The 23,530-nt window shown below is 45.7% G+C and overlaps 1 protein-coding gene across 3 annotated transcripts in view; it reads left to right on the top strand.

Annotated features, from left to right (window-relative positions):
* The window catches only part of SEC16B (SEC16 homolog B, endoplasmic reticulum export factor), a 325,648-nt gene that overhangs the window by 147,942 nt on the left and 154,176 nt on the right, over nucleotides 1-23,530 (top strand). For all 3 annotated transcript variants that reach the window (XM_085601607.1, XM_085601609.1, XM_085601608.1), the window contains exons 15-16: nucleotides 16,023-16,128; nucleotides 20,648-20,782. In XM_085601607.1, the coding sequence (XP_085457733.1) occupies nucleotides 16,023-16,128; nucleotides 20,648-20,782 (241 nt within the window). The remainder of the gene's footprint in view (nucleotides 1-16,022; nucleotides 16,129-20,647; nucleotides 20,783-23,530) is intronic.

Below are 23,530 nucleotides of genomic sequence, written 5' to 3'. Positions count from 1 at the left end.
TGCCAGTGGTTTATGGTTCTCTTAAACTTGATTTAATTTTTTCTCTGCCGCGTACCCCTACTTGCTAGTGGACTTTGCATGAGTACCATTGTCGTTTATTCAAATTTGCTCTTCCGTTTCATTCACTTTGTTTGTACTTTATGTTGAATGTCTTTCCTTGGTTTTGTTGCCCATGTTATTATCAGGTTGATGAATCACTTTGAAGATTAATAATGTTTGGTTAATCTCGGAGTGATTAACCTAGTGATCCTATATTTTTTCATTCTTTTTTTATCATTGTAACACATTAGCTCAGTATTGCAAGTGATACTTTGGAAGACTCAGTGCTGTCAAGTTTGTCTGTTAATTATTTATGATATTGAGAAACTTGGATTATATTTTTTCTCTTTGTTGCGCACTTCATCCGAATTTTGGATTTCGCATATGGAGTTTCTTCGAACCTGCTCCTATGTTTCATTTCATCTCTGTTTTTTTTACTTCATATTGAAGGCCATTATTTGATTTTGTGGTCCTTGTATTAACCTACTAAATTAATTTATGTGCGATTAATCACAGCTGATCATTCTCCGGATCCTGGGCCAGATGTACGACCTTTGTTAGCGGTCACAAACAGGAAATTGGCCAGTTTGCGACCGCTAAATAGATCTGTGGCATGTAGAAACCCTATTTTAAGAGTCAGTAACCTATTACAGACTCGTAAAATAGGGTTTGCGACTCACTATTAGGAAGGGGTGTGCCTTATAGAGAGTCGCACTGGTATGCTTATGCAGAAAAGGGGGAGCCCCTCTAAAGAAGATAATTTGAGGTCAGGGAGAAGAGGGGAAGACCACAACACAATATAGAGAACTCCCTCATGACCTATATTTCTTTCATCAATGTAGAACTGAATTCAGCATGGGCTAAACGATAATGTCATGACATCAACAAAATTGCATAAGATAAAATTGATTTAATCATTATTTATTTTATCATTGAAGACATGTGGATCAAAAATGTCTTTACTTTTTCTAATGGAAAACAGGCTGCATTTAAAAAAAACTGCACTATTTAAAAAGCAGTCACTGACATTGTGGTCTGCTGACCCCAGCAGGCCACCATCCCTTTGAGTGCTGGCCATTCCCAATGGGTCGCAAATTGCAACCTTCCTCATGAATATTAATGAGGCTGGTCCCTAGCGACTCATTTGGGAATTGAAAACAGTGTCTCAGACACTGCTGTACATTCCATTTTGCGAGTCGCAAAACATCGCAATTTTCGACTCGCAAAATGGAATGGTCATACATCTAGCCCGCTATATTTTAAATTGTTGTTTTTATTTATTTTCAGGTAATCAACTTTGGGAAATGAGATTTAACTCTCAGATTTCTCTTTTTTTATTCAGAGGGGGTGACCGCTCATATTCTCCTCCCTTAACGTTCTTTTAAACTTGTTTAACAGTTATTCTTTTTTATTTACTGTTTTCATGTGTTTTATGTTTGTTTAGTTATGGGGGTATACCTCTGTACCCTATTTCTCTGCACATTAATCCTTTCCTTTTAATACACCCTTCTTCAACTTAACCCTTACCTTATTATAGTTACCAGTCTTCATCTGTTTTTTTGTCTCCAACTATTTTGTTTCCCTGTCAATATTACATATATTGTTGTATTTCAAAGTTTCTAAAAAAAACATGTTGACAATTTAGTTATTGCCTTTTGATCTTCCTGTTTCATTGCTCCCCAATGTTTTCAGTCCTGTGTTAGAATTATTCACTATTGGAAATCTGCCCTTTTATGCAGGGTCACCCCAATCTTTTGCCTTTTTGTTGAACCCTATTTTTGCTGGCTATGGAACTCTGTGCACTTTACCACTGCTAACCAGTGGTAACGTGCATGCTCTCCTTCTTTCAACATGGTAAAATAGGTGTACTCCTGATTGGCACATTTAATTTATTCCTAGACCTCTAGTATATGGTACCAAGTGTAATGGCCTGCATATGAAATACTACCAGTCGGCTGCAGCACACATTGTGCCATTCACTGCAGTAGCACCGTGAAACCTGTTTCCAGGCCCACCATTGTAACTGAACTGTGTAGTTTAAAACTGCAAATTTGACCTGTCAAAATAACCCATTTTGACAGGCCTAAACCTACCTTTTAACTATTAACACAGACATGAGGACATGTGAAAGTTTAATGTTAAACATGTCCTTGCAGTGAAAATGCTCTAAAAGCTATTTTCACTTTAGCAGGGTTGACTATTCTATAGGAAAGCACTGGGGTAGCATACTAAGATTAATAAATGTGATCTCTGGTTAGAAAACAGCTACTAATTTAATTTTTGGACTTTTAAAAATATTTATTACAACCTCAATTCACTGGTGAAGCCGGATTTGTAATAAGTATTTGGGGAAGATGACTTTTAGAAAGTTACCTTTGTCCTGCCTGGAGTCACAGGTTGTTGTTGGTACAGGTCCTGCCTCAAACTGAAGTTTAGTGTTAGATGTTGGAGGGTTACCATGGTACATACCCCACGTACACCTTCAACCATCAGAGCCCATGTTGAGTGTGAAACCTTCACCTATTTTGAAAATGCCCAAAGTGGGTAGGGTTAGCCCTGGAACCTTTATCCCATTGATTTGGGTGCCCCAAGTGCCATTCCCACCCACCAGCTCAATCCAGGCATAAATGTGGCATCTCCGGGCACCCATTTAAGAATACTCCTGTACATGTAGAAGATCAGAAGAGGATTTAACCTGCTGTCTGAGACCTGAGATGAGACCTAAAGGACTGGACCTGCTCTCCCTGTTGTACCCAGGACAAAGAATTGGACTCCAAGGTTCATACGGCTTACCTCCTGTTCAAGCTACAGGGGTACAACAAGCTACAAGCTACATTTCCTTCAGCTGCCCAGCTGGTCAGTGGCAACTGGACCTGGACTGGACTCTGCAGAACACCCTGTGAGTCTCTAAGTGCCTCCCTTGAGGTCCTGGGGGGGCTTAAGAAATGTACTCCTGTGGTGGAGTGGGACTTAAAGGACTAAAGACAGAAGGTAAAATTTTGATCAGGACAACCCTAGTTAGTGTAACCGACCCCCGTTCCGTCAGCTTTATTACTGTTTTTAGTACTGCAGAAATACTTTACTCATTGCCTCTAAGTTAAGCCTGTCTGCTCTGTGTCAAAGCTCAAGTTAATTTAGTGAATATAATGGTTCTCCCTGACAAGGATTGTGATTATTACTTGAGGTGGATATCTATCCCTCCCCCTTAACTAATAACCCCGTTTTTTTGCATTATACATTCACCAGTCCTTGTATTTCATGCTCTCTTATGTGTTTCAAAACATGTCCTGCATGGTCTTCAAAGATGTCTGTCATCTCTATTGTTTTCATCTGCACACCCAAGTACAGTGTCTTTTTCCAGCCATTCAATAGTTATAAATAGTTCAGTTTCCATTTAAAAGGCTTTTTTTGTTTCCTTAGTACCTTTGACACTGTTCGACGGATCTGGGCAAAACTCTCTAAAAAACTCCTTCTTGGCAAGTTTAATGCAGATCTGTCAAGCAGGTCTTAAAAATAGGGGGGCCTAGCGGCTAAACAGAATTATTCAAAACTAGGCATATATAGAAAGAACATTATTCAAGGAAGTGCCTTTACTTAGTTTGGTGTACATCCGTTCAGAACTTTTTGAGAAATTAGCATTTAAAAAAATGTCCCACCATGGGCATGACGAGATAAAATTTTAGAGATATTTGGATTGTTAATGTGTGGATCCTCCACGGATTCACAAATCCATATACGATTCAGAAATCTAATAAAAAAATAAAAGCACACCATTGAGCTAAGAAGCTTTTTCTCCTGTTGTCCATTGCATATTTGTAAATAAGACTGCAGATTCAAAAGCCTTCTGCACTGTGATTTGCTGGCCATCTCAGAAAAAAACTTCTGATGCAGCTTATCCAACATGGTGCCATGTGACAGGAAAAATAAAAAAGAAATGGCAAAAGGATAACATGGGAGCAGCCTGGTTCTACCCTAACCTCTAGACCATGCTGGGGGTGGTGATTGGAAATCCTCTGCAATAAAATAAGTAGGAAAATAATGATTTTTATATCGAGATTCACAAATCATTTGCTAGATTTGTGAGTCTCGAACCCTTCCTAGATCCTGGCAATCCTTCTTGGGACAATCCTTGCTGAACATAGTTGAAGGCCTGCCGCAGGGTGAGTTATCACACTTTATGGTTGGGCTTATAGCCTCAACCCCTGCTGTGCACAGCCAAAGTCCACGTGCAGAGGGGTTTGGCCTCCAGTGGGTGGTTGTGAGCCAAATCAAGCCACAGGCCAGTCTTTGTCATTCACCCACAAAATTGGGTGGAATCCTCTAGGTTTTGCCACCTGTGGGGGATTGGGTGCAGGCCTGGCCGTGGGTGAGTCCCTGTGGAGTCCCTTGAGTCAATCACCACTGTGTACATCTGAAAGCCATGTACTGCTGACCTTGCAGCCATGATTAGTTGGGTGTGGGGAACTGTTGCATGTGAGATATCATTAAAAAAATCAATAGAAAATCAAACAGGATAAACTTAAGTTATAGTCAGCTTTTCTTATAACCTCTTAACATATGTGTCAGGACCACGTTTAGAGGACCACAGGGCAAGCAGGAGCTACTAGCCCAACAGTGTGAGTTGATGCCTTTTACTTCTCGTGTTCCGGGTCCCGACCTACTACGAGTCCTGATCAACTGGGCCAAGTACCCCTTCAGCACTTGACTCTCAGTGGTAGTGCAGGTCAAGCAGTCCAAGGCTTCTAGGGCAGGGTTGGGGGAAGCGAAGATAGACACGGGAGGGGGAGGTGCACACAGACTCCCAACTCAAAATACATTCGATAGCAGCAATACATAATTTTCCTGTCAAATACTTGCTTTTACGAAACAAATTGGTATTTATATAGCAACACAAAGTAAAATTTGGCATTCACAAACAATTCACACAGTCCCCTAAAGTCAGGGCTCAAATGTTTTAATAGGCGGGTTCCCTTAGAGGAAACCGAGAAAGTAGCTAAAGTATAGCAACATTTAGTTTTTTTTGTTTTTTAGATGGGAAAAAGTGCTGTACAAGACAATGTGTTTTTTCTAAACATGGCATCAACAAAAAGTTTTCTGTGCTACAGTCACCCTAGTCACAGCTTTCAGGAACAAACAGAGTTGTTAAAAAATCATTTTTAACACACATTTTGCATTTACAGTTGTTTTTTTGTATTTTTTGTTGTTTCTACCTATTGGCAGTTTGCGGTAGAAACAGGTTTGAATCCCATGGGTAAACCAGGAAAGCTATCTTTTTCTGAAAAGTAAAAAAAATATGGAGTTGAGCAAGGGGCCATTTGTGTAGATCACACATATTTTTCCCAAATAACCTAATCAAAGAAATAAAAAAATAATGAACATAAATAGGCGAAAAAAAGTCTATAGTTATGTTTGTCAGAGTGTTCTGATTACAGGATATATGGCGTTGCCCATCGCCAACAACTGAGCTGCAGCTTATAATGTTTTTTCTTGTGTACCAACCATGCTTCATTCATACCGTAATATCTAGTTAATGAAAATGGGCATGAAGGAGACCTAGGCATTTTCGAAATGTCCCCAAGATGATAAGTTTAAAAATAATGGTTATACTACCACGTGAATCAGAGGGAATTTTTAAAAATGTGTTCTTTCCTGCACACTGGCTTACATTTGGAAGCCAAAAATGGAAATAAATTCAGTTAATAATTACAAATGTTTTATTAGTCTGTATTTCCATACTTCTCTCTAGAAAAACTGTATCCAGCTTGTGTGAATGGGCCTGTCGTGTGGCTGGAAAGGCCCCAAATTGTTACAAAGAAACATCAAGATTTAGCTTTGCAAATTGACTCATTCTGGCGATGAGGGTAGCTCCAGCATTTAGGCCCAGGCTCGACTGGCAGCTCTGGAAACCTCCTAAACTGAGACGTTTCTGATAACTAGACACCCAAAGGAGTTTAGGGTGGTCTGACTTGTGTGGATACCCAGAATGTACAGCAAACCTTGGCTAAAATCAAGTATACTAACAAACCTGGGCATTTATGAAAACTAAACATCCAGGGGAGTACAAGGTGGTGTGACTAGTGTGCATTCCACTATGTTTGCTTATCCAGAATATCCTGCAAAGTTAAACTTTGGCTAAAATCACAAAAGACTGTTGGGAGTTAAATCCTGGTGGGAATGGCCTAATGAGCTGGCCGAACCCCATTAAATCTGTCCCTGGCATCTAGCGGGCATTCCCCTCCAAAACTCTACTTTAACTGTGTTTTTTCGGTGAGAGGGTTTTAAACATATATTAATGGGTTATGACCAAAGCTAACCACAATTACAGTTTAACAATCTTTTTTAATGACTGTATATCAGGCATTAAGGCATTAAGTTGTTAGATATATGGGAAATACACATTATTGATAGGGTTGACAGCACACAAACTATTTCTACGTACGTGTGTGTGTGTATATATATATACACACACAAACACATACAACACACACAGAATGAACTTACGTAGTTTGATCTGAATATTCTCACCTAAAGAAATAGTTTGTGTGCTGTCAACACAATCAATAATGTGTATTTCCCATATACCTGACAACTTAATACCTGATTTACTAAGAGACTGGTAGCAAAAAGCATTGCAAATTGCACACAGACTTTTTGCGACCAGACTTTACTTTTGTGAGGAGACCCATGTAATATTAGGTCACATTGCAAAATATTCAGTCATGTGCGGTTTCAGAATGACATGCCTAATTAATATTAATTAGGCAGGTCACTCTTTTTGACCCACTGTGATTAGCTGCAAATACAGATAGAGTGGCCTACAAGGAACAGCAGACCAACATTCCTGTGTCTGCAGATGTAATGGTGAGGGGCCTGAAGTGGGCAGAGGGGCATGATGACCTAAACCCCTTTATGCCGACGACATCCAGATCTACCTTGCCTCTCCATATAGATCTATTCATGGGGTGCTAAATATCTTCACAAACTTTGGGAAGTACTCCAGATATGCCATCAACTGGAGCAAGTCGGTGTTGTTCGTGCTCTGGGGTCTGGTTCCTCGGTTCCCTACGGGTTGCAGTGTAGCGGTGGCCACGGATGGCTTCCGATATCTGGGAATATATATAACTCCAAATCCCCACCTTTTTTAAGACCGCAATCTTGCACCCCCAATGGCCCAACTGCGGGCGGCTGTTAAGCATTGGAGATCCCTACCTCTTTCGTTGGTGGGCCGAGCTGCCCTTTTTAAGATGCTGGCCTTCCTGTGCTGTCTCTACATCCTTCAGAACTGTCCACACCGGGTCCCAGATGCCTATTTTTCAGGAGTAGAGAGTGAAGTCCGGACACTGCTATGGGACGGTGGATCTCCTCGTATTGCAATGAGAAAGTTGACAAAGGGGTGGTATGATGGGGGCATTGCACTCCCAGACATTAGGCTCTATTATTGGTCATCGCAATTAATGGTAGTAAATCACTGGATATATCGCTCCCCTAGATCCAGCTTATTTACTGGTTAAGTACCAAACTGGACGAACGGGATATTTGGGGACTTTGTACTCAAAAGTTAGTAAGGGGCGATATTTTGGGCCCACATCTCACACTATAACAATCTAGCATCAAGCGAACTCCCGTCTGGGATGGTCAAATGTCCTCACAAAAGCCACACCCCTGTGGTATACACAGAAACTGGGACACCTGTGTCACCAACCTGGCTTTGACAAGTGGGACACTATAGGGATTTCCACTGTAGAATATTTGCAAAAAAGGGCTTGCTCCTTAGGCTTGAGGAGCTCAGAGAGAAATACAACATGGCCCAAGGGGAGGTATTCAGATACCTGCAAATTAGACAAGCCCTTACCACAGCTTTACCTGATCTTAAGGCCATACCGGAGTCATCACTGCTGGAAGACCGACTGCTTGACGGCCCGCTGCACTCAAAAGCAATATCACTGACCTGCAAAATATATGCAACAACCTACCTGACACGTTCCACAAACTCCGAGAGCAGTGGCAGCGAGACCTAGGACCCATTGACGATGAGGACTGGCAAACGGCACTAATGTCCCCTAGGGAAGCAGCCATCACCCTCCGTTTCAGATTGATACAACTCAAAATCTTACATAGGGGTTACTCTGGTGAAGATAGGCGCTAGACTAGATTTGTTCTGCCTCAGGGGATGCCAACAAAATGCAACCTTCTTTCACATGATTTGGGAATGCCCTGCGGTGCGGCAAATATGGGAGGGGGGCTAGAATGCCCTGGGAAAACAGTTAATAGTTACACTGAGACTAGGTCTTCTTAACATATGGGAGCTGACTGACCTCACGGAAGTGGAACAGCAACTGACCACACTGGGCTACACCCTTGTCAAATGTGAGATTGCGAAGGGATGGGGGGCGGCATGTGAGCCTTCTCCCCGATTGTGGGTAAAAGAGTTCGATAAGTGTATGATTGCAGAATCGGAAGTATTTAAATCACAAGGATGTCCGAGGAAATGGGATAGGAAATGGGGCAAATGGAATGTACACCGTGGCAACCTGTGTATATCCCCATTGGTGGAAATGGAAATGCAGCACTTTGGAGAGCGAGGTATTGGCGTATTATGATTGTAACCACTTTCTCCTCAACTCTTGCGATGAAACATTGTACGACTACTCGAAATGATAAATGGAAAATGTATGTGACTTTAATGTTTTAAAACTAATAAAAAGATTTTTTTTTCAAAAAGAAAAAGGCTTTTCGGACTCACAAAATGGGTTTAGCATATACCAAAAAGCTATTTTTCCATCACAAACCATGTGATTTTGCAAATTGCAGGGTTTGCAATGGCAAAATGGCTAGTTATATCACGGCTCTTATTTTGGTAAATAGTGTCGAACACCTTGTTTGTAGGTAGTTGCCTGCTGCAACTGGCAGTTATGGTGAGCCTTTGCTAAGCCTCCCTTTTGATTCCAGATAACGCAGCATCAGATGTAAAGCACCTTACGAGGTGAAATTCTGGTGAAAAAGTACGAATTACTGGGGGAATAATAACCAAAATTACAGGTTCCTCCTGCGTTTCCTCATTTGAAAAGGGATGGGGCCCTTTGGAGCCCCACTTGTAATCTCCCATTAGCACAGCCCGCCCTCTCCCCAAGTTACCGGTACCCCTTTGCATCTCTGATGCAGGCTGTCGTTACTCTCAGTCCCTCCAAAGTTTAGGTCCAGGCTCCAGAAGGTTAAGTGATTCTTTTTTACTGGCAATCCTGCAAATACAGCTCAGAGTATCCTGTGTTTCTTCTTCAGAATCGAAGAGGTACCATTCCAAATAGCTCTATAAATCTCATTGAATTTTCCAGTTTCCTTCATTATTTAACTATAAGCGGTCTGTTCACAAGTGCTGCGGTTCTTGTTGGAGGCTTCTCTGGTAGAGGGTGGGGCCTCACAGTACTCTTTTCCATCAGTGTTTGCTTCTACGGATGGGAGCGTGCAGGACCAAAAGCAAAGCCTGCTTGTTTACTTTGCCCCATTCTCCTTTCCCCACAACAGGCTGTATGCACTCTTTATAGAGGAATATGTTTTCAGGGTCTACATGACAACTCCTTTGTGAGATTCGTGGAAAGCAGTATCGGCCATCTTCGTAATGTGTCTGTATTCTTTCGCCCCTCATAAGTAACTTGATAACAAAGGCTGTTACGTCAGATGCAGTAGCAAGAACGTTTCCAAAAATCAAGTGATAAACAAAATAAGCAAATTATTTTGGGTGGACACTGTTAGAGCAGGTAAAGGAACTGAAAAAACAGACACCGTGTGACTACATAAAGCACCAAAAAACACCCAGGGTCTTGCAAAAGGACCTGGCACTATCCATTCGAGAAAGGCTTTATATAATATGTGAACCACCTGCTTATCGGCAAGACCAACTCAGCCTTCTATCATTCTGAGATCGGCAAACTGAGTATCATTACACTGGGTAATAACACCACCTAGTCCCAGATTCACTAAGGACTTGCATCTGACTTGCGTCGCTGTTGCGTCACACAAGCCGACGCAGGCGATTGCATGGCTCTGCGTGGCATAGTAAATAACACAAGGCAGTGCAAGTCACTGCCTTGTGTTATCCAGCGCTAGGAGGGTGTTACATGAGTGGAGCATGGACATTCCCATGCATCCACACATAGGAGCTTAATTACAAGTCCCTTGCGCTGCCGGTGCGTCACATTTATTGACGCTCTGCCATTGCAGAGTGCAGACCCATATCTACAAGACCACGCAAAGACACTTTGCATGGCTTTTTATCACCTCGTAGATATGATGTATGGCAACGCAGTAAAGGTTGCTGCGTTGCCTTAGACTGTGTCAGGGAGGTGTTCCATGGGTGTCGTGGTGTGTATTTCCATGTTTTGACACATTCCCAGATTTACAAGGATCTGTAATCCTGGTGCAGCAAAACTGTACGCCTCTCCAGGACAGGCATCACGAGTAGAAATATGTTTATTTCTCCTCATTTTTTCCTCTTGCTATATGTGCTGCATTGTGCAGCACACATCTAAGAAGAAAAACGCCGACATTGATTGTTTTTGTGTAGGAAGGTCTCCCTTCCTGCACAAAAACAATCCTGCCAACAACGTAGACACCCTTGCACCACGGTACAAGGGTGTCTGCGTTGGTGCTAGGCACAATATTGTGTGCCGGCTGAAAGGACAGGAATGCACCATATTTTGTAAATACAGTGCATTCCTGCCCTTTCCATCTGGCGTAGGGCAGCACAGAAAAAAGACTTGCGGTGCTGCCTCATGGCAAATCATTGTAAATGAGGTTCATAATTTTTAGAGCATTTCCAGATTATGAATACAAAGGATATCACAGCACTCGTCAGTATAACATGATGTATGAACTTTAGTCCAATAAGTCAAGGTAAGGAAAAGTTCAATCCAATTTCTTGTTTATTGTTAGAAATCTTCATGTGACAAAGTGACATCAGAAGGTGCAGCCAACATGTGTTTCCTCACGTGTGTGATTCCTTCAATGCTGCAAAATGTGTATGACAAGCAGAAGCTATCTATATATGTACACAAATCTGTGTCAAAAAGACAGAAACAGACATATTAATGGAGTATAAAGAATTTGAGCAGAGGGGAGAGAGGGAAAAAAAAAAGAAGTCCCAATGTCTGTCCAGAAAAACCTGTAGATATAACACCATAGCCTGTGACTATATTCTTTAAGTTAAAAGATTGTATGGACTGGAAGGAAAAGAAAATTTGAAACTCGTCTGTGCCAGTCAGGATGCAATGTATTCGCAAAATTGGGGGGTGTTCGACACCCATCACCCAAAGAGAAACCAGGGGAGGTTTTGTTACTAAAGAGCACACATCTATTATCCTAGTAGATGTCTAGGAGATTCAGTATAGTGGTCATGCACCAAGACAAGGTGTATCCCCCATTGACAGTGCTTTTTTGCTACTAATTGCATTCTTAATAACCCACTTGAATTTGTTGCACAGTAGGAATTACGATCTTGTAAACCACTACTACCATTTTTGCATTTACAGATTTACTAACTCTAGGGAACCTGGAAATGCATCAAAATGCTGCACCTGCCCAAGTGAGACATAACGAGGAGAAATATCTTTGGGGCATATCAGCAAGGGCCGGAGATAATTATCGCTCAGTGCTCTTAGCGTGAGGATAATTATCGCCGTCCAACTCTGAATTTTATCGCGGGGATATCGTGCTATTAGCAACGCTTATCGCCAAAGCGATAAAATTCAGAGCGCAAGCTGCAAATTGTGAGATTATCATTGGAAATACAGCGATAATCCCACAAGGTTTGGCGATAGCTTGCTGATAGGGATAGACATACTTAGCCATGATATCCACCTTACATAGGATATCATGGCTAAGTCAGAAAAATACCAGACGTAAAAAAGCAGCGTTAACAGCGGTTAGCGCTCCTTTTTTTATCTCTAACATGGTTAGCGATATCCTTGATAATAGGAGAAATGTTGCTTAGCGACATTTCTCCTATTATTTTACTCTGGAACGCCCCCCTTTGCATCTCATTAGAGATGCAAGGGGAAGCGTAGAGTAAAAGGGTGCTAACATGCGAATTTGCATATTAGCACCCTGTTGCTGATAGGGCACTAGTTTTATCTCTGCTTTTTTGGCTTTTAAAGCCGAAAAAGCAGATATAAAGCCCTTGTTGATATGCCCCTTTATTCCTCTTTGTTGTTTCCTCTTTCTTTGTGTGCTGCGTTCTGCAGTACACATAGAAAAAGGAAAATGCCTCAGAGTATTATTTGTGCAGGAAGGTGTTCCTTCTTGCACAGTGCTGCAAGTGTGCCTGCTTTCGTGCTTGGCAGCCACAAGTGCACCAGCTCACAGAGAGAGCAGGAGCAAACATGTAAGTCAATATGGCACATTCCTGCCCTCTCCATTTGACGCAGCGCAGCTGCATTGCGCCGAATATTAGTAAATCTGGCCCCCTAGTTCTTACAGACTATAAAGCTCTCGCCAGAAGTGCAAATATTTTAAGGAAAAAACTGTCCAACCAAGCAGTATTGTATTGTACTTCATATGCCCAATAGATGTCGCCTCTGCTCCACAAACCAAGGAATCTTGTTCTTCTACCCTGTATAGTACAATCAGAAATTCTACAATACTGTGTAGAATGTTGGGCTATTCTATACCAAGACGAAACTTCTCATTACTCAATGAAATGATGAGGGGCACCAGGATATTGCAGTACATAACATTTCTTCTACAAGAAGGCATACACCGATAGTACTTTTAAGTGCCCAGTGCAGAGAAAGTCTATGTCAAGTTATAAATAAGGATGTGATTGTTATACGCAGTAACTCTAGATGACGTCCCCAGAGGCATTGTTATGACATCATAAGGGGTCTGTATGACGTATGGGGCAGCACTCTACTTACTGGCAGCCATCTTGTGTGGACAGGAGTTAGCAGTGATCTGTGTGCCAGGAAGACGTGAGGCCAACAAGACGCACGAAGAACCAACTGGAGTCGGAATTAAAAGGTACAGACAGAGCAGCATCGCCTCTGAAGACGAGTTTGAGGGGACCCACGTGGCAAAGCGGTAAAGGGGAAAATCGACAAAGAAAACAATTAACATACAGAAGTTTAGTTTGCAAGCGGCCATCGACGGACGAGCACACCGCGCAAGAGAGTTTTATTTTTCAGAGAAGAGTGGGTAGAGGGGAGAGTGAGGGGCGCGTGAAGTGACAGGGAGGTTTAAAGGGAAGGAGAGGGTGACAGGGAAAGGAGGAGGGTGACATGGATAGAAATGGTGACACGGACTGGGACAAGGATAGCGTTAGGGAAGGTGAGCGGAATGTGACGGGTGATAGGAATTCCTTTGCGTTGTCATTTACGTTAAAATGCAAGCAATGCATTTGCAAAATTGAGGTAACCAGTTTGAGGACTGAAAACTCTGTTGCAAATAAATTACTTGCATTTAAATTTTTAATGTGTGCAATGTATTTTAGTTTGGATGGTAACAGGCGCGCAACACCCATTGGACTCAAAGGGCTTCAGCCCCCCCCCCCGTCGTGTGTGGCAGCCCGGGATGAGACACCTTCCCGAGCAAAAAAGCAGCCGCACCCGAGCACTTCACAGGTCTTTAAAAGACCATTTGCATGTTAATGAGGCCTTGCTGTTGTTTGACCCCTTCTAAGAGCCCCTGCAGCTCCACTCTGCCTATTGCTTAAAGTTCAGCCCCCCCCGAAATTTTTTCTCAGCCCCCCCGAAATTTGGCTCTAGTTGCGCCTCTGGATGGTAACGGGCACAGCAGCCCAAGGACCAGGCACGCTGGGAGAATCCAGAAACAAACAAGCATTTGCAATGCAATAGGTCTCGCATTTACATGAGTCTAAGCTATTGGCATTGTAAATGACAATGCGTTTTATTTATGCTTCAAAAACGTAAACATAAATAGAAGGCATTGTCATTTATAATGCCAATAGCTCAAACTCGCGTAAATGCGTGACCTGTTGCATTGCAAATGCTTTTTTGGTAGGCACGGGGATATTAAGTTATTTGCCCAGATCACAGGATGTTGAGCCGACTCCCAGGCTCGAACCTGGTTCCCCAGCTTCAAGGTCAGCAGCTCTAGCCGAGAGACCACTTCATCCCCTCCCCCCCCTTGTCTCATATCTGGTCTAAAGCGCTACCACCTCCTCACTCCCCCTTCCGATCACATCCCAACCTCAACCTGCACGATCTACTGATGCACCTCACTCACAGAATACTGTACCACCTGCTCTTCATTGCTATGAATTCTGAGTGCAAAGCTCTACCTCCTCGGAAAAAGTACCCAATACTTTATTTCACCTTTGATGTACGCCTTTAATTTTTATTGATGTGTTCTAACTTTATTGTGAAGCGCTCTATAAAAATTAAAGAAATCAATAGAACACTCACCCTCGTGGCCTCATCGTGCCGATTGCCTCGGACCGACACCCATGGCAACGGTGCGCTCCCGTGACGCACCCACGGCGCTCAGCTGCATCACTGCTGGGCGTGCGCAGAACAAAATTGACTGGTACGGGAGGCAAACTCAGTCGGTTTTCTTTCAAACCCAGCTTCGCAGCGGCCTCCCTGTCACTTTCCCCTGATCAGAGCCACGCGGCCTCTACCTACATCATGGGACGTCATCTCCTGCTGGCCTCGGTCTCGTCTGCACTCGTTGCATGTCGGGTCTCAGACATCCCCTCTTGCTTTATGGCCTGCCTGGCCGCGAGCCACCGCCGCAAGTGTGCCCGTGCGTGCAGGCCGAACACCGCCCAGCCATAGGCTCTTCACAACCCCCTGTGAGTGTTTCTCTGTAAGTTTGCCGACATGCGCCCCCTCACCTCTCCTGCGCTGCCCTGTAGCCATCACGTCCGGCCTGCGCTAGTGCAGCTAAAGGTGAAATTGACCGGCCAGCCGGGAAGAGCTGCCTGCCAGAGATAGAATGCACCAAGTAATGGCAATGTGGTTGGGCCCACCGAATTGCTACACTGGGCTGCGTACTCCACGATTAGAGAATGTGGCTTGACTGTTTTCACAGGCGCTCCCGGTTGCTGCCTGCCAGGGTCCTGGCGTATGCTTCCTGAGATGCTTCTTAAACGAAGGGTCCTTATGCACCTGTTATTTCAATGTTTGACCTCCTAAAAGCAATATTTAAAACAAGCCGTCTCCGTGGAGCCGACGGGAGGAATGGAAAGTGAAAGTGCTGAGGAGGAAGGGGGACAGGAGATCTGCACACCACGTGGCTGTACGCGCGCGTTCACAGGCTCCAATCCGCCAAAAGCCCTGCGCGTGCCCATCTCCTGTCCCACTTCCGAGGCAAGTCAACAATAGATCTCGCTGGCGACAGCAGCGCTTTGCGCTGCGTTTGCCAGGCAAGACCTAATACCAACCACCTTTGTGACCCCGCCCCCACCCCGCCTCCATTAACTCTTCCATTGCCAGGGCCCTGTTGCTTTGGGCCTTCACATGGGAAACAAGTCTCCAATCAAGTTTGAGAGGTCAGCAGTGTTGCTGCCTCAACAGGTAAACTTTTCTCTTGACGGTGGTTCCACAGGTAAAGCACTGGTAATCTGTGCTTGTGATGCACACAGTGTGTTAGCATGTTTTATGAGATGACTTCACATCATTTCCCAGCATCCTCTAGAGCCATCAGGTATCAAGGCCTGCCCTAGAGGATTCGAGACATCATGTTGAGAACAGAAAAGGTAACCACGAAGGGTGAAGAAGATAAAGTAATAATGTGCAGTGTAGTGCAGGCAGGCGATACCACAGGCCACATTTACTTTAGTGCTGGTGGGCGTTGGATGAACTTGGGCGGCTCTGTGTTTTTGTGAAAGTGGTGACCCGCTAAACACCAGAGAGCCGTGTATGTTCCCCTTGGAGACCCTTTGAATGCACCCTGAGGCCCTTGTGAAAGAGAAGCTCCTCTTGTTTTCCACCTCTTCAAATCCTCTCTCTGTCTTCTCATTCTTTTCCCAGTAAGACCTTCAAGGCCTTCGCTACCACTGAAGCGATCCAGTGCACCGAGATCCTGGAGTACTGCCGGCAGCTGGGGCAGGCCGGATATTGCATCCCTTCCTTCCAGGTACCGCCAATACAGCAGCGCTGCAAGAGACACCCCAGACACTCTGCCACTGGGAGACCGGCCCTGTGATACAAATGAGACCAAACACCATCTGCGCCCAGACTGCATCCTTATAGAGACTGATGGACTGTGGCCTTTAACACGGGGGCGGCTCCTCCGTTCGAGCGGAGGAGCGTCGCCCCACCAATAGAAGCCCCAGGCCAGAGCGGAAAAATAAAATGGCAATAAAGTTTATTTATTACCATTTTATTTTTCAGCAACCCGTCCGGAACTAAGTGTCGGGACAGGGCGGGGACAGTGCTGCCGAGTGGCAGCAGCAGGGAGCTGTGCGTATTAAAATGCGCTTGTCTATTTTGGCCGGCCGTCTTGTGATGGCCAGCCAGACACGCACATTTTAAAGTTCTCTAACCTAGCTGTCTTAGACAGCTGGTTAGAGAAATCGCAGGCCTCCAGTGCTCTTGAGAGCGCTGAGTGAGGCTGCTCCCTCCAATCCTGGCGCTGCGCTCATGCTGGTGAGAGCAGCGCCAGGATTGGTTAGGGGAGTTTGCTGGGTCCCACATTGGAGCCTGCCAGAAGACCAAAGGAGGACGTTGCGTCTCAGAGGAAGGCAAGTCTTTTATTTTTGGACACCCAACCCCCACCCGCCGTGCATGGCAGCCACCACTGAACACCTCTCCCACCGGAGTACTATTTCTCTAACACATGACTTCAGGATGCCCTCCAGTCACTCCTGCCACTGAGACACTAGTGCTATGATACAGATGTGCACCAAATACCATCTTCCCCTGGACTGCATTCTACGGTACATCTGCGGTAGTGGTCCCTAACATTCCCCAGATTTCCCCTATCCCTCTGCAATATAGGACCACAGGAGGTACCCAAACACTTCACCCTTGCAACATCAGCTCTCTGCTATAGATTTACACCAATCATCCGCTTCACCCAGACTGCTTCATTGTAATAGAGATCAGTGGCAGGGCCCTAATAACCATCCTACGAAGTACGGCTTTGGCTCCCTAGTCACTCCTCTCACTCAGCAGTGGCCCAAACATCATCTTCACCAAACTTCCTAATCTCCCAGACATTATTCGCGGACTGATCATTCACTCCGACCTCTTCTCTCATACAGGAGGTACCCCAAACATTTCTCCCACTCAAACACTATCCTTGTGATGCAGACCATACATTCTGTTCACTCAGACAGCATCATTATAATACATGTGTGTGGGATGTGTGACCCCTGGCATCCCTCCCGCCCAATCTTACCTCTCTAAGTCTTCAACCGAGACAGCCTTCCTATAGGACAATACTGCATTCCGAAACACTGATCAACACAGGCAAACTCTTAGCAGCGCTTTACTACGGATAGCACCACCAGACCTGGCTCCACTTGGATACCTTCTTACAGGACTGCAGAGGGCACCCTTCAAGACAGTGCTGCACCTTGACAAAGTTCAAGGAGGTCAGCACTACATCCTAAAACACAGATCCATCCAGGCAAAACTATTGCACTACAGTATGACAGAAGGCATCCATATCCACTGCTCCAATCCAACAACCTTTGTGTAGGACAGTAGTACACCCTAAAAACTGCTTCAGCCACACAAGTGTCTTATTACAGTACTACATCGCAAAGTACTGCTCCATCCAGGTGGCCTCCTCAAAGGACAGTATGACATCTGTAGACACTGCTTCACTTAGACAAACTTCCTGTACAACTGCACTGCACCCTAGACACTGCTGCAACAAGACAAGCTCCCGAAATGACAGTGCTGCACTCCAAGAACTGCTTCACCTAGCCAAAACCCCCAGTACTGAACTATAGAAGACATTGCCCAACCCACACATTCTTCCTACAGTACAGTACTACACCCCCCATAAAGCGTTCCACCTAGACAACCTTTCTGTGGGACAGCACACCATGCCAGACATTGCCGCACCCAAACAGCAGTCCCATAGGACGGTACCAAAGAAGGAAGCCCCATAAACTGCCCGACAAGACAGCTTCTTAGAGGATGGTGGTAAAACTCTTGGCACTGATACACCCAGAAGCCTTCCTGTATTATCAATCAACGTTATGTCACCTATAAAACTAGACTGTGGAAGACACCAAAACACCATTCGTCCATGTCAGACCCTTATAACCAAGGACAGCAGGGCTCATCCAAATACATTTAATCCAAGTAATATTGCCTGTAATAAAAGACAATATGGTGGCGTCCATCAATCCGCCCTCCGGGTCACAGCCATAACGATACACGACGAGCAACACCCAGGTAACATCTCCATAATACAAGACTGTTAGACATGCGTCAACACCCTCTGTGATACAGGGACACGACTGAGACACCACAGCATCTCTTGCATCCCTGTATATACTGTAGTGGACCCCAAGAGTGCTCCACTGGGGCTACAGTACAGCACACGTCCGGATGCCTAGGAAGTCTCCATGTAGGGAGCACCCTTGTAGCACATAGTTACAGGGTATTGCCTGACTCTCAACCAAAGGCCTACCTACTCTATGGAGGGAAACAGGTAAGAACATCCCCTAGGGTGAGACAAACAGCAAAACTGGCCCGCAGCCCGCTTCAGTGTTCTGAATCCCAACCTGAAAGGGTAATTAGTATCACTTTCTTTTGTTAATTAGCTCAACCAGTACCTCAAAACCCGCACAAAAGAAATAATGGCAGGCCTAAAAATTAAATCAAGACTGAAACTCACACCGCAACTCTAACCCTGAGCTTAAAAATAACCATAACCACGACCATAACCCTACCTATACCATTATCCCAACCTTTAAAACAACCCTAACTCTTACCCCTGCCCTATCCCGCCTTATCATATGTCTTTCTGTGATATAGATTGGCTAGGGGATCCCTTTCTATGACGACAGCCTATCCCTAATCCTAACACAACCTTAATCCCAACCCTCATCACAACCTTTAGCCTACCTTGAACCCAAATGACCCTACACATCCCCACACCTTGAGCTTGAACTAATTATTAACCATAACCTTTGCACCTATCCCAGCTTCATCCACTATCAGAATCCCAGCTCTAAGCACAACAAGCCTACCCCTAACTCAAAAACAACTCTCAAACTAACCCTAACCCGAGGCCCACATTTCGCCATTTACCTAGCAAGAACCCTAACCTGATTTATAACCATAAACTTAAAAATAATAACCACACACCTAGCCACTACTTTGAGACTAGCTATAACACGTTTTTTGGTATTACCACGATCATCTCCAGGTGGCACAGTAAATAATGGTGGCTTTGGATAGGCCTCCATCCCTTTATTCAGACAACATCACTATAATTGCGTCTGTGTGAAACGCCCCAACACTTCCTAATCTAGACTGCAGTGTGCCGTCAACACCTTGATACAGGTAGCACACCTGCAGTCTTCTTTGTTACACCTTCATCCATGCCCACACTATATTGAAAGATTTTAAAGAGCCTGTAAAAAAACTGTCCTGCAATGACAAGGTTGGACTGTTGAGAAAACCTCAACACACAAGGGCTACAGCTCTTATTAAACAGGACCTTCCACACCACACAACCCAAGCAGTTTTCCTGTAACACCAGACTGCATGGTAGTGTCCACATAGATCCTCTATAATAGTGGCGTGCAGAAAGCATCCACGTGCTGGACTGCAGGAGACACCCCGTTCCATTCATTCCTGCAATGCCGCTGTAAGAAACGTGAGTGCTTAGTTACAAGCCCATTGCGCTGCCGTTGTGTCACTTTTTTGGCTTTTCTTGGCCTTGTAAATATGGGCCCCTTTCACGCATTACTCTGCGTGAAAGGGGCGTTCTATGGGTGTTGCTGTGGGTGTTCCCACGCAACATCCATGGAACTTGACGCATTCCCAGATTAGCAATATTTTGTAAAACTGGGAATGCGTCAGAATCCTACCCTTCCCCAGGGGAGGAGTAGGAATGAAGCAACAAGGAGAAACACTTGTATTTCTCCTCTTTTTTTTTGCTTTTTCTATGCGTGTTGCATTCTGCAGCATGCACAGAAAGAGGAAAAGGACATTAATTATTGTTTTGTGCAGGAAGGTGGCCCTTCTTGCACAAAAACATATCATCCCAGCAGCGCAGGCAGCCTTGCAAAATGATGCTCAGGTGCCTGCGTTGGCACATGGCAGCCAATTGTGCGCCAGCACAGGGGAAAGAACAGGGATGCGTTGTATTGAAGTTAATGCGATGCATCCCTGTGCTATGAAAATGACGCAGCATGGCGCAGCTACATAACTTGCAGTGCCGCGCTGTGTCATTTTGTTGTAGATAAGGCCCAAACTGTCTCTCAGACACTTCCCCCCAATACCATACAGTTGTACTGAGCATGCTTCTTCCTCTTAATACTTAACGACCCTATGTATGGCAAGTGAAAGTGGCACTAAGCCTCCCCTGCAGTTTAGTCTGTTACTGTGTTTCCTTATTCATGGCCTTAAACCTGTATTTCCCCCAGGTTAATACAGCCCTTTTACACATTGTTCTGTATTCACAGGTGTATAAGCTGATCTACGCCTCCCGACTGGCAGACTACGGACTTGTGTCGCAAGCGTTCCATTACTGCGAGGGGATTGCAGGCGCCATCTTGGCCCAGGATGGTGCTTCTGTGCTCCTGGCTGAACTCTTTAAGGTACAACACAGTCTCGGCAGCTCGTTGTGTTGTTAATTAGCTGCTGACAGACTGAGTGAATATATGTGTACAGTGAGGCGCTGCTTAATAGGAGCATGTAATGTTCCTCTTCTTCCAGACAGAACATTATCACTTCACACAGCCCTCATAGGTGCATGTCATGTGTTAGTTTTACTTTCCCACCAAATGCTCGAAGTAAAACCTTCGTTTATATTAAATACTGTCCGACTATTGCAAGGAGCTCACTGGCAGATTGCTCCTAGCAGACCACCTTTTATAAGGCGCTTTCCCTCAAATGCATAGCAGTGATAGCTGTAGGTAACCCTCTCTCCAATGCCTCCTTAAGACTTACAGTTCAGTAAGCTTTTCCTTTGGTGCCTTCTGCTGTCTGGCTGTTACAGTGGGCACTCCCTCAGATACCACCTAGCGACCTTCTGTCGTAAGTACCTCTCCCTCTGATACCTCATGCTCTGTTCTATTGCAGGAAGCTCACCCTCTGATGCCTCCTGCAGTCTGGCTGTTGCCTCCTGCAGTCTGGCTGTTGCAGGTACCTAACCCTCTAATGCCTCCTGCAGCCTGGCTGTTGCCGGTACCTCGCCCCCTGGTGCCTCCTGCAGCCTGGCTGTTGCAGGTACCTCCCCCCTGGTGCCTCCTGCAGCCTGGCTGTTCCCCGTACCTCGCCCCCTGGTGCCTCCTGCAGCCTGGCTGTTCCAGTACCTCGCCCCCTGGTGCCTCCTGCAGCTTGGCTGTTGCCGCTACCTCTCCCCTGGTCCCCTCGTGCCTCCTGCAGCCTGACTGTTGCAGGTACCTCATCCTCTGATACCTCCTGCAGCCTGGCTGTTGCAGGTACCTCGCCCTCTGAGGCCTCCTGCAGCTGGCTGTTGCAGGTACCTCACCCTCTGGTTCGTCCTGCAGTCGGTCTGTTGCTGGTACCTCGCCCTCTGACACCTCCTGCAGTCTGGCTGTTGCAGGTACCTCGCCCTCCAGTGCCTCCTGCAGCCTGGCTGTCGTAGGTACCTCGCCCTCTGATGCCTTCTGCAGCCTGGCTGTTGCCGGTACCTCAGCTCCGGTGCATCCTGCAGCCTGGCTGTCGCAGGTACCTCTCTCTCCAATGCCTCCTGCCGTCTGGCTGTTGCAGGTACCTCGCCCTCTGGTTCCTCTTGCAGTCTGGCTGTTGCTGGTACCTCGCCCCCTGTTCCCCCTGGTGCCTCATGCAGCCTGGCTGTTGCAGGTACCTCTCCCATTGATGCCTCCTGCTGCCTGGCTGTTGCCGGTACCTCACCCTCTGGTGCCTCCTGCAACCTGGCTGTTGCAGGTACCTCTCCCTCTGATGCCTCATGCCATTGGTGTGTTGCAGGTACCTCGCCCTCTGGTGCCTCTTGCAGTCTTGCTGTTGGAGGTACCTCGCCCTCTGATGCCTCCTGCAGCCTAGCTGTTGCCGGTACCTCGCTCTCCGGTACCTCCTGCAGCCTGGCTGTTGCAGGTACCTCGCCCTCCAGTGCCTCCTGCAGCCTGGCTGTCGTAGGTACTCTCCCTCTGATGCCTTCTGCAGCCTGGCTGTTGCCAGTACCTCGGCCCGGTGCATCCTGCAGACTGGCTGTCGCAGGTACCTCGCCCTCCAATGCCTCCTGCCGTCTGGCTGTTGCAGGTACCTCACCCTCTGGTTCCTCTTGCCATTGGTGTGTTGCAGGTACCTCTTCCTCTGGTGCCTCTTGCAGTCTTGCTGTTGCGGGTACCTCGCCCTCTGATGCCTCCTGCAGCCTGGCTTTTACAGGTACCTCGCCCTCCGGCATACTGGCTGTTGCAGATACCTTGCCCTCCGGTGCCTCCTGCACATTGGCTGTTGCAAGTTCCTCGCCCTCTGGTGCATCCTGCCCACTAGCTGTTGCAGGTACCTCGGCATACGGTGCCTCGTGCACACTGGCTGTTGCAGTTATCTCGCCCTCCAGTGCCTCTGGCACACTGGCTATTGCAGGTACCTCGCCCTCCAGTGCCTCGCCATCCGGTGCCTAGCTGTTGCAGGTACTCTCCTGATCAGAGACGTTTTAATACAGGGGCAAAGTGGGCTCTGGCCCAGGGCCTCAGGCTTTCAGGGCGCTCCTGATACAACCAGTTCTGCTCTGTAGAGAATCTAGCCCTGATGACCTTGAATAATTCTTAAACAGATTGTTTTAAATACCGTTTTTCTTTAATTTATTTTTAATGTGGATGACTTGTGAAAGTCTATTACAGACATTTTGCAGAGAGATGTTCTATTTACGTTTTACACAAAAACAACGAGAGAGGAAGGGAACACAACACGGCTACTCCCCTCGAGGGATAAATCTCAAAAAACAACGGAGTCCGTGTGGTTTATACACAACCTCTTAGGGTCAAAGGAGCACAAGTCTGCTGACTCAAAACAACACTGTATGTTGTTTAAGGAGATAAAACCTAAATAGGTTTTATATAAAGCCTTCACTCGCCAACCTGGTTGGTGACATGCTTCATCATCGGGCTCCACTGGGTATGGCCGAATGCCATCCCAGTGTGCTGCAACGCCAGGTTACTGCGGAGCGGGGTTCGTGTGAGGTGACAGTGAATTTAAAAGCTTCCAATTGAAAGGCAATTTTATTTGTTTTGCTAATTGGAAATATTAAAAAGGGAGAAGAGTGAGGGTCAAAAATTAGAAGACCAGAGACTTATAATACTGTAGCCCAAGGTATGTTGTCATTAAGCCCACTGTGATTAGTCCCCAGACTAATGGTC

Source organism: Triturus cristatus, chromosome 4_2 (genome assembly GCF_964204655.1).
Source record: "Triturus cristatus chromosome 4_2, aTriCri1.1, whole genome shotgun sequence".
Classification (NCBI taxonomy): Eukaryota; Metazoa; Chordata; class Amphibia; order Caudata; family Salamandridae; genus Triturus; species Triturus cristatus.
The sequence above is the reverse complement of the archived record's forward strand: the minus strand, read 5'-3'. Positions and strand labels throughout refer to the sequence as shown.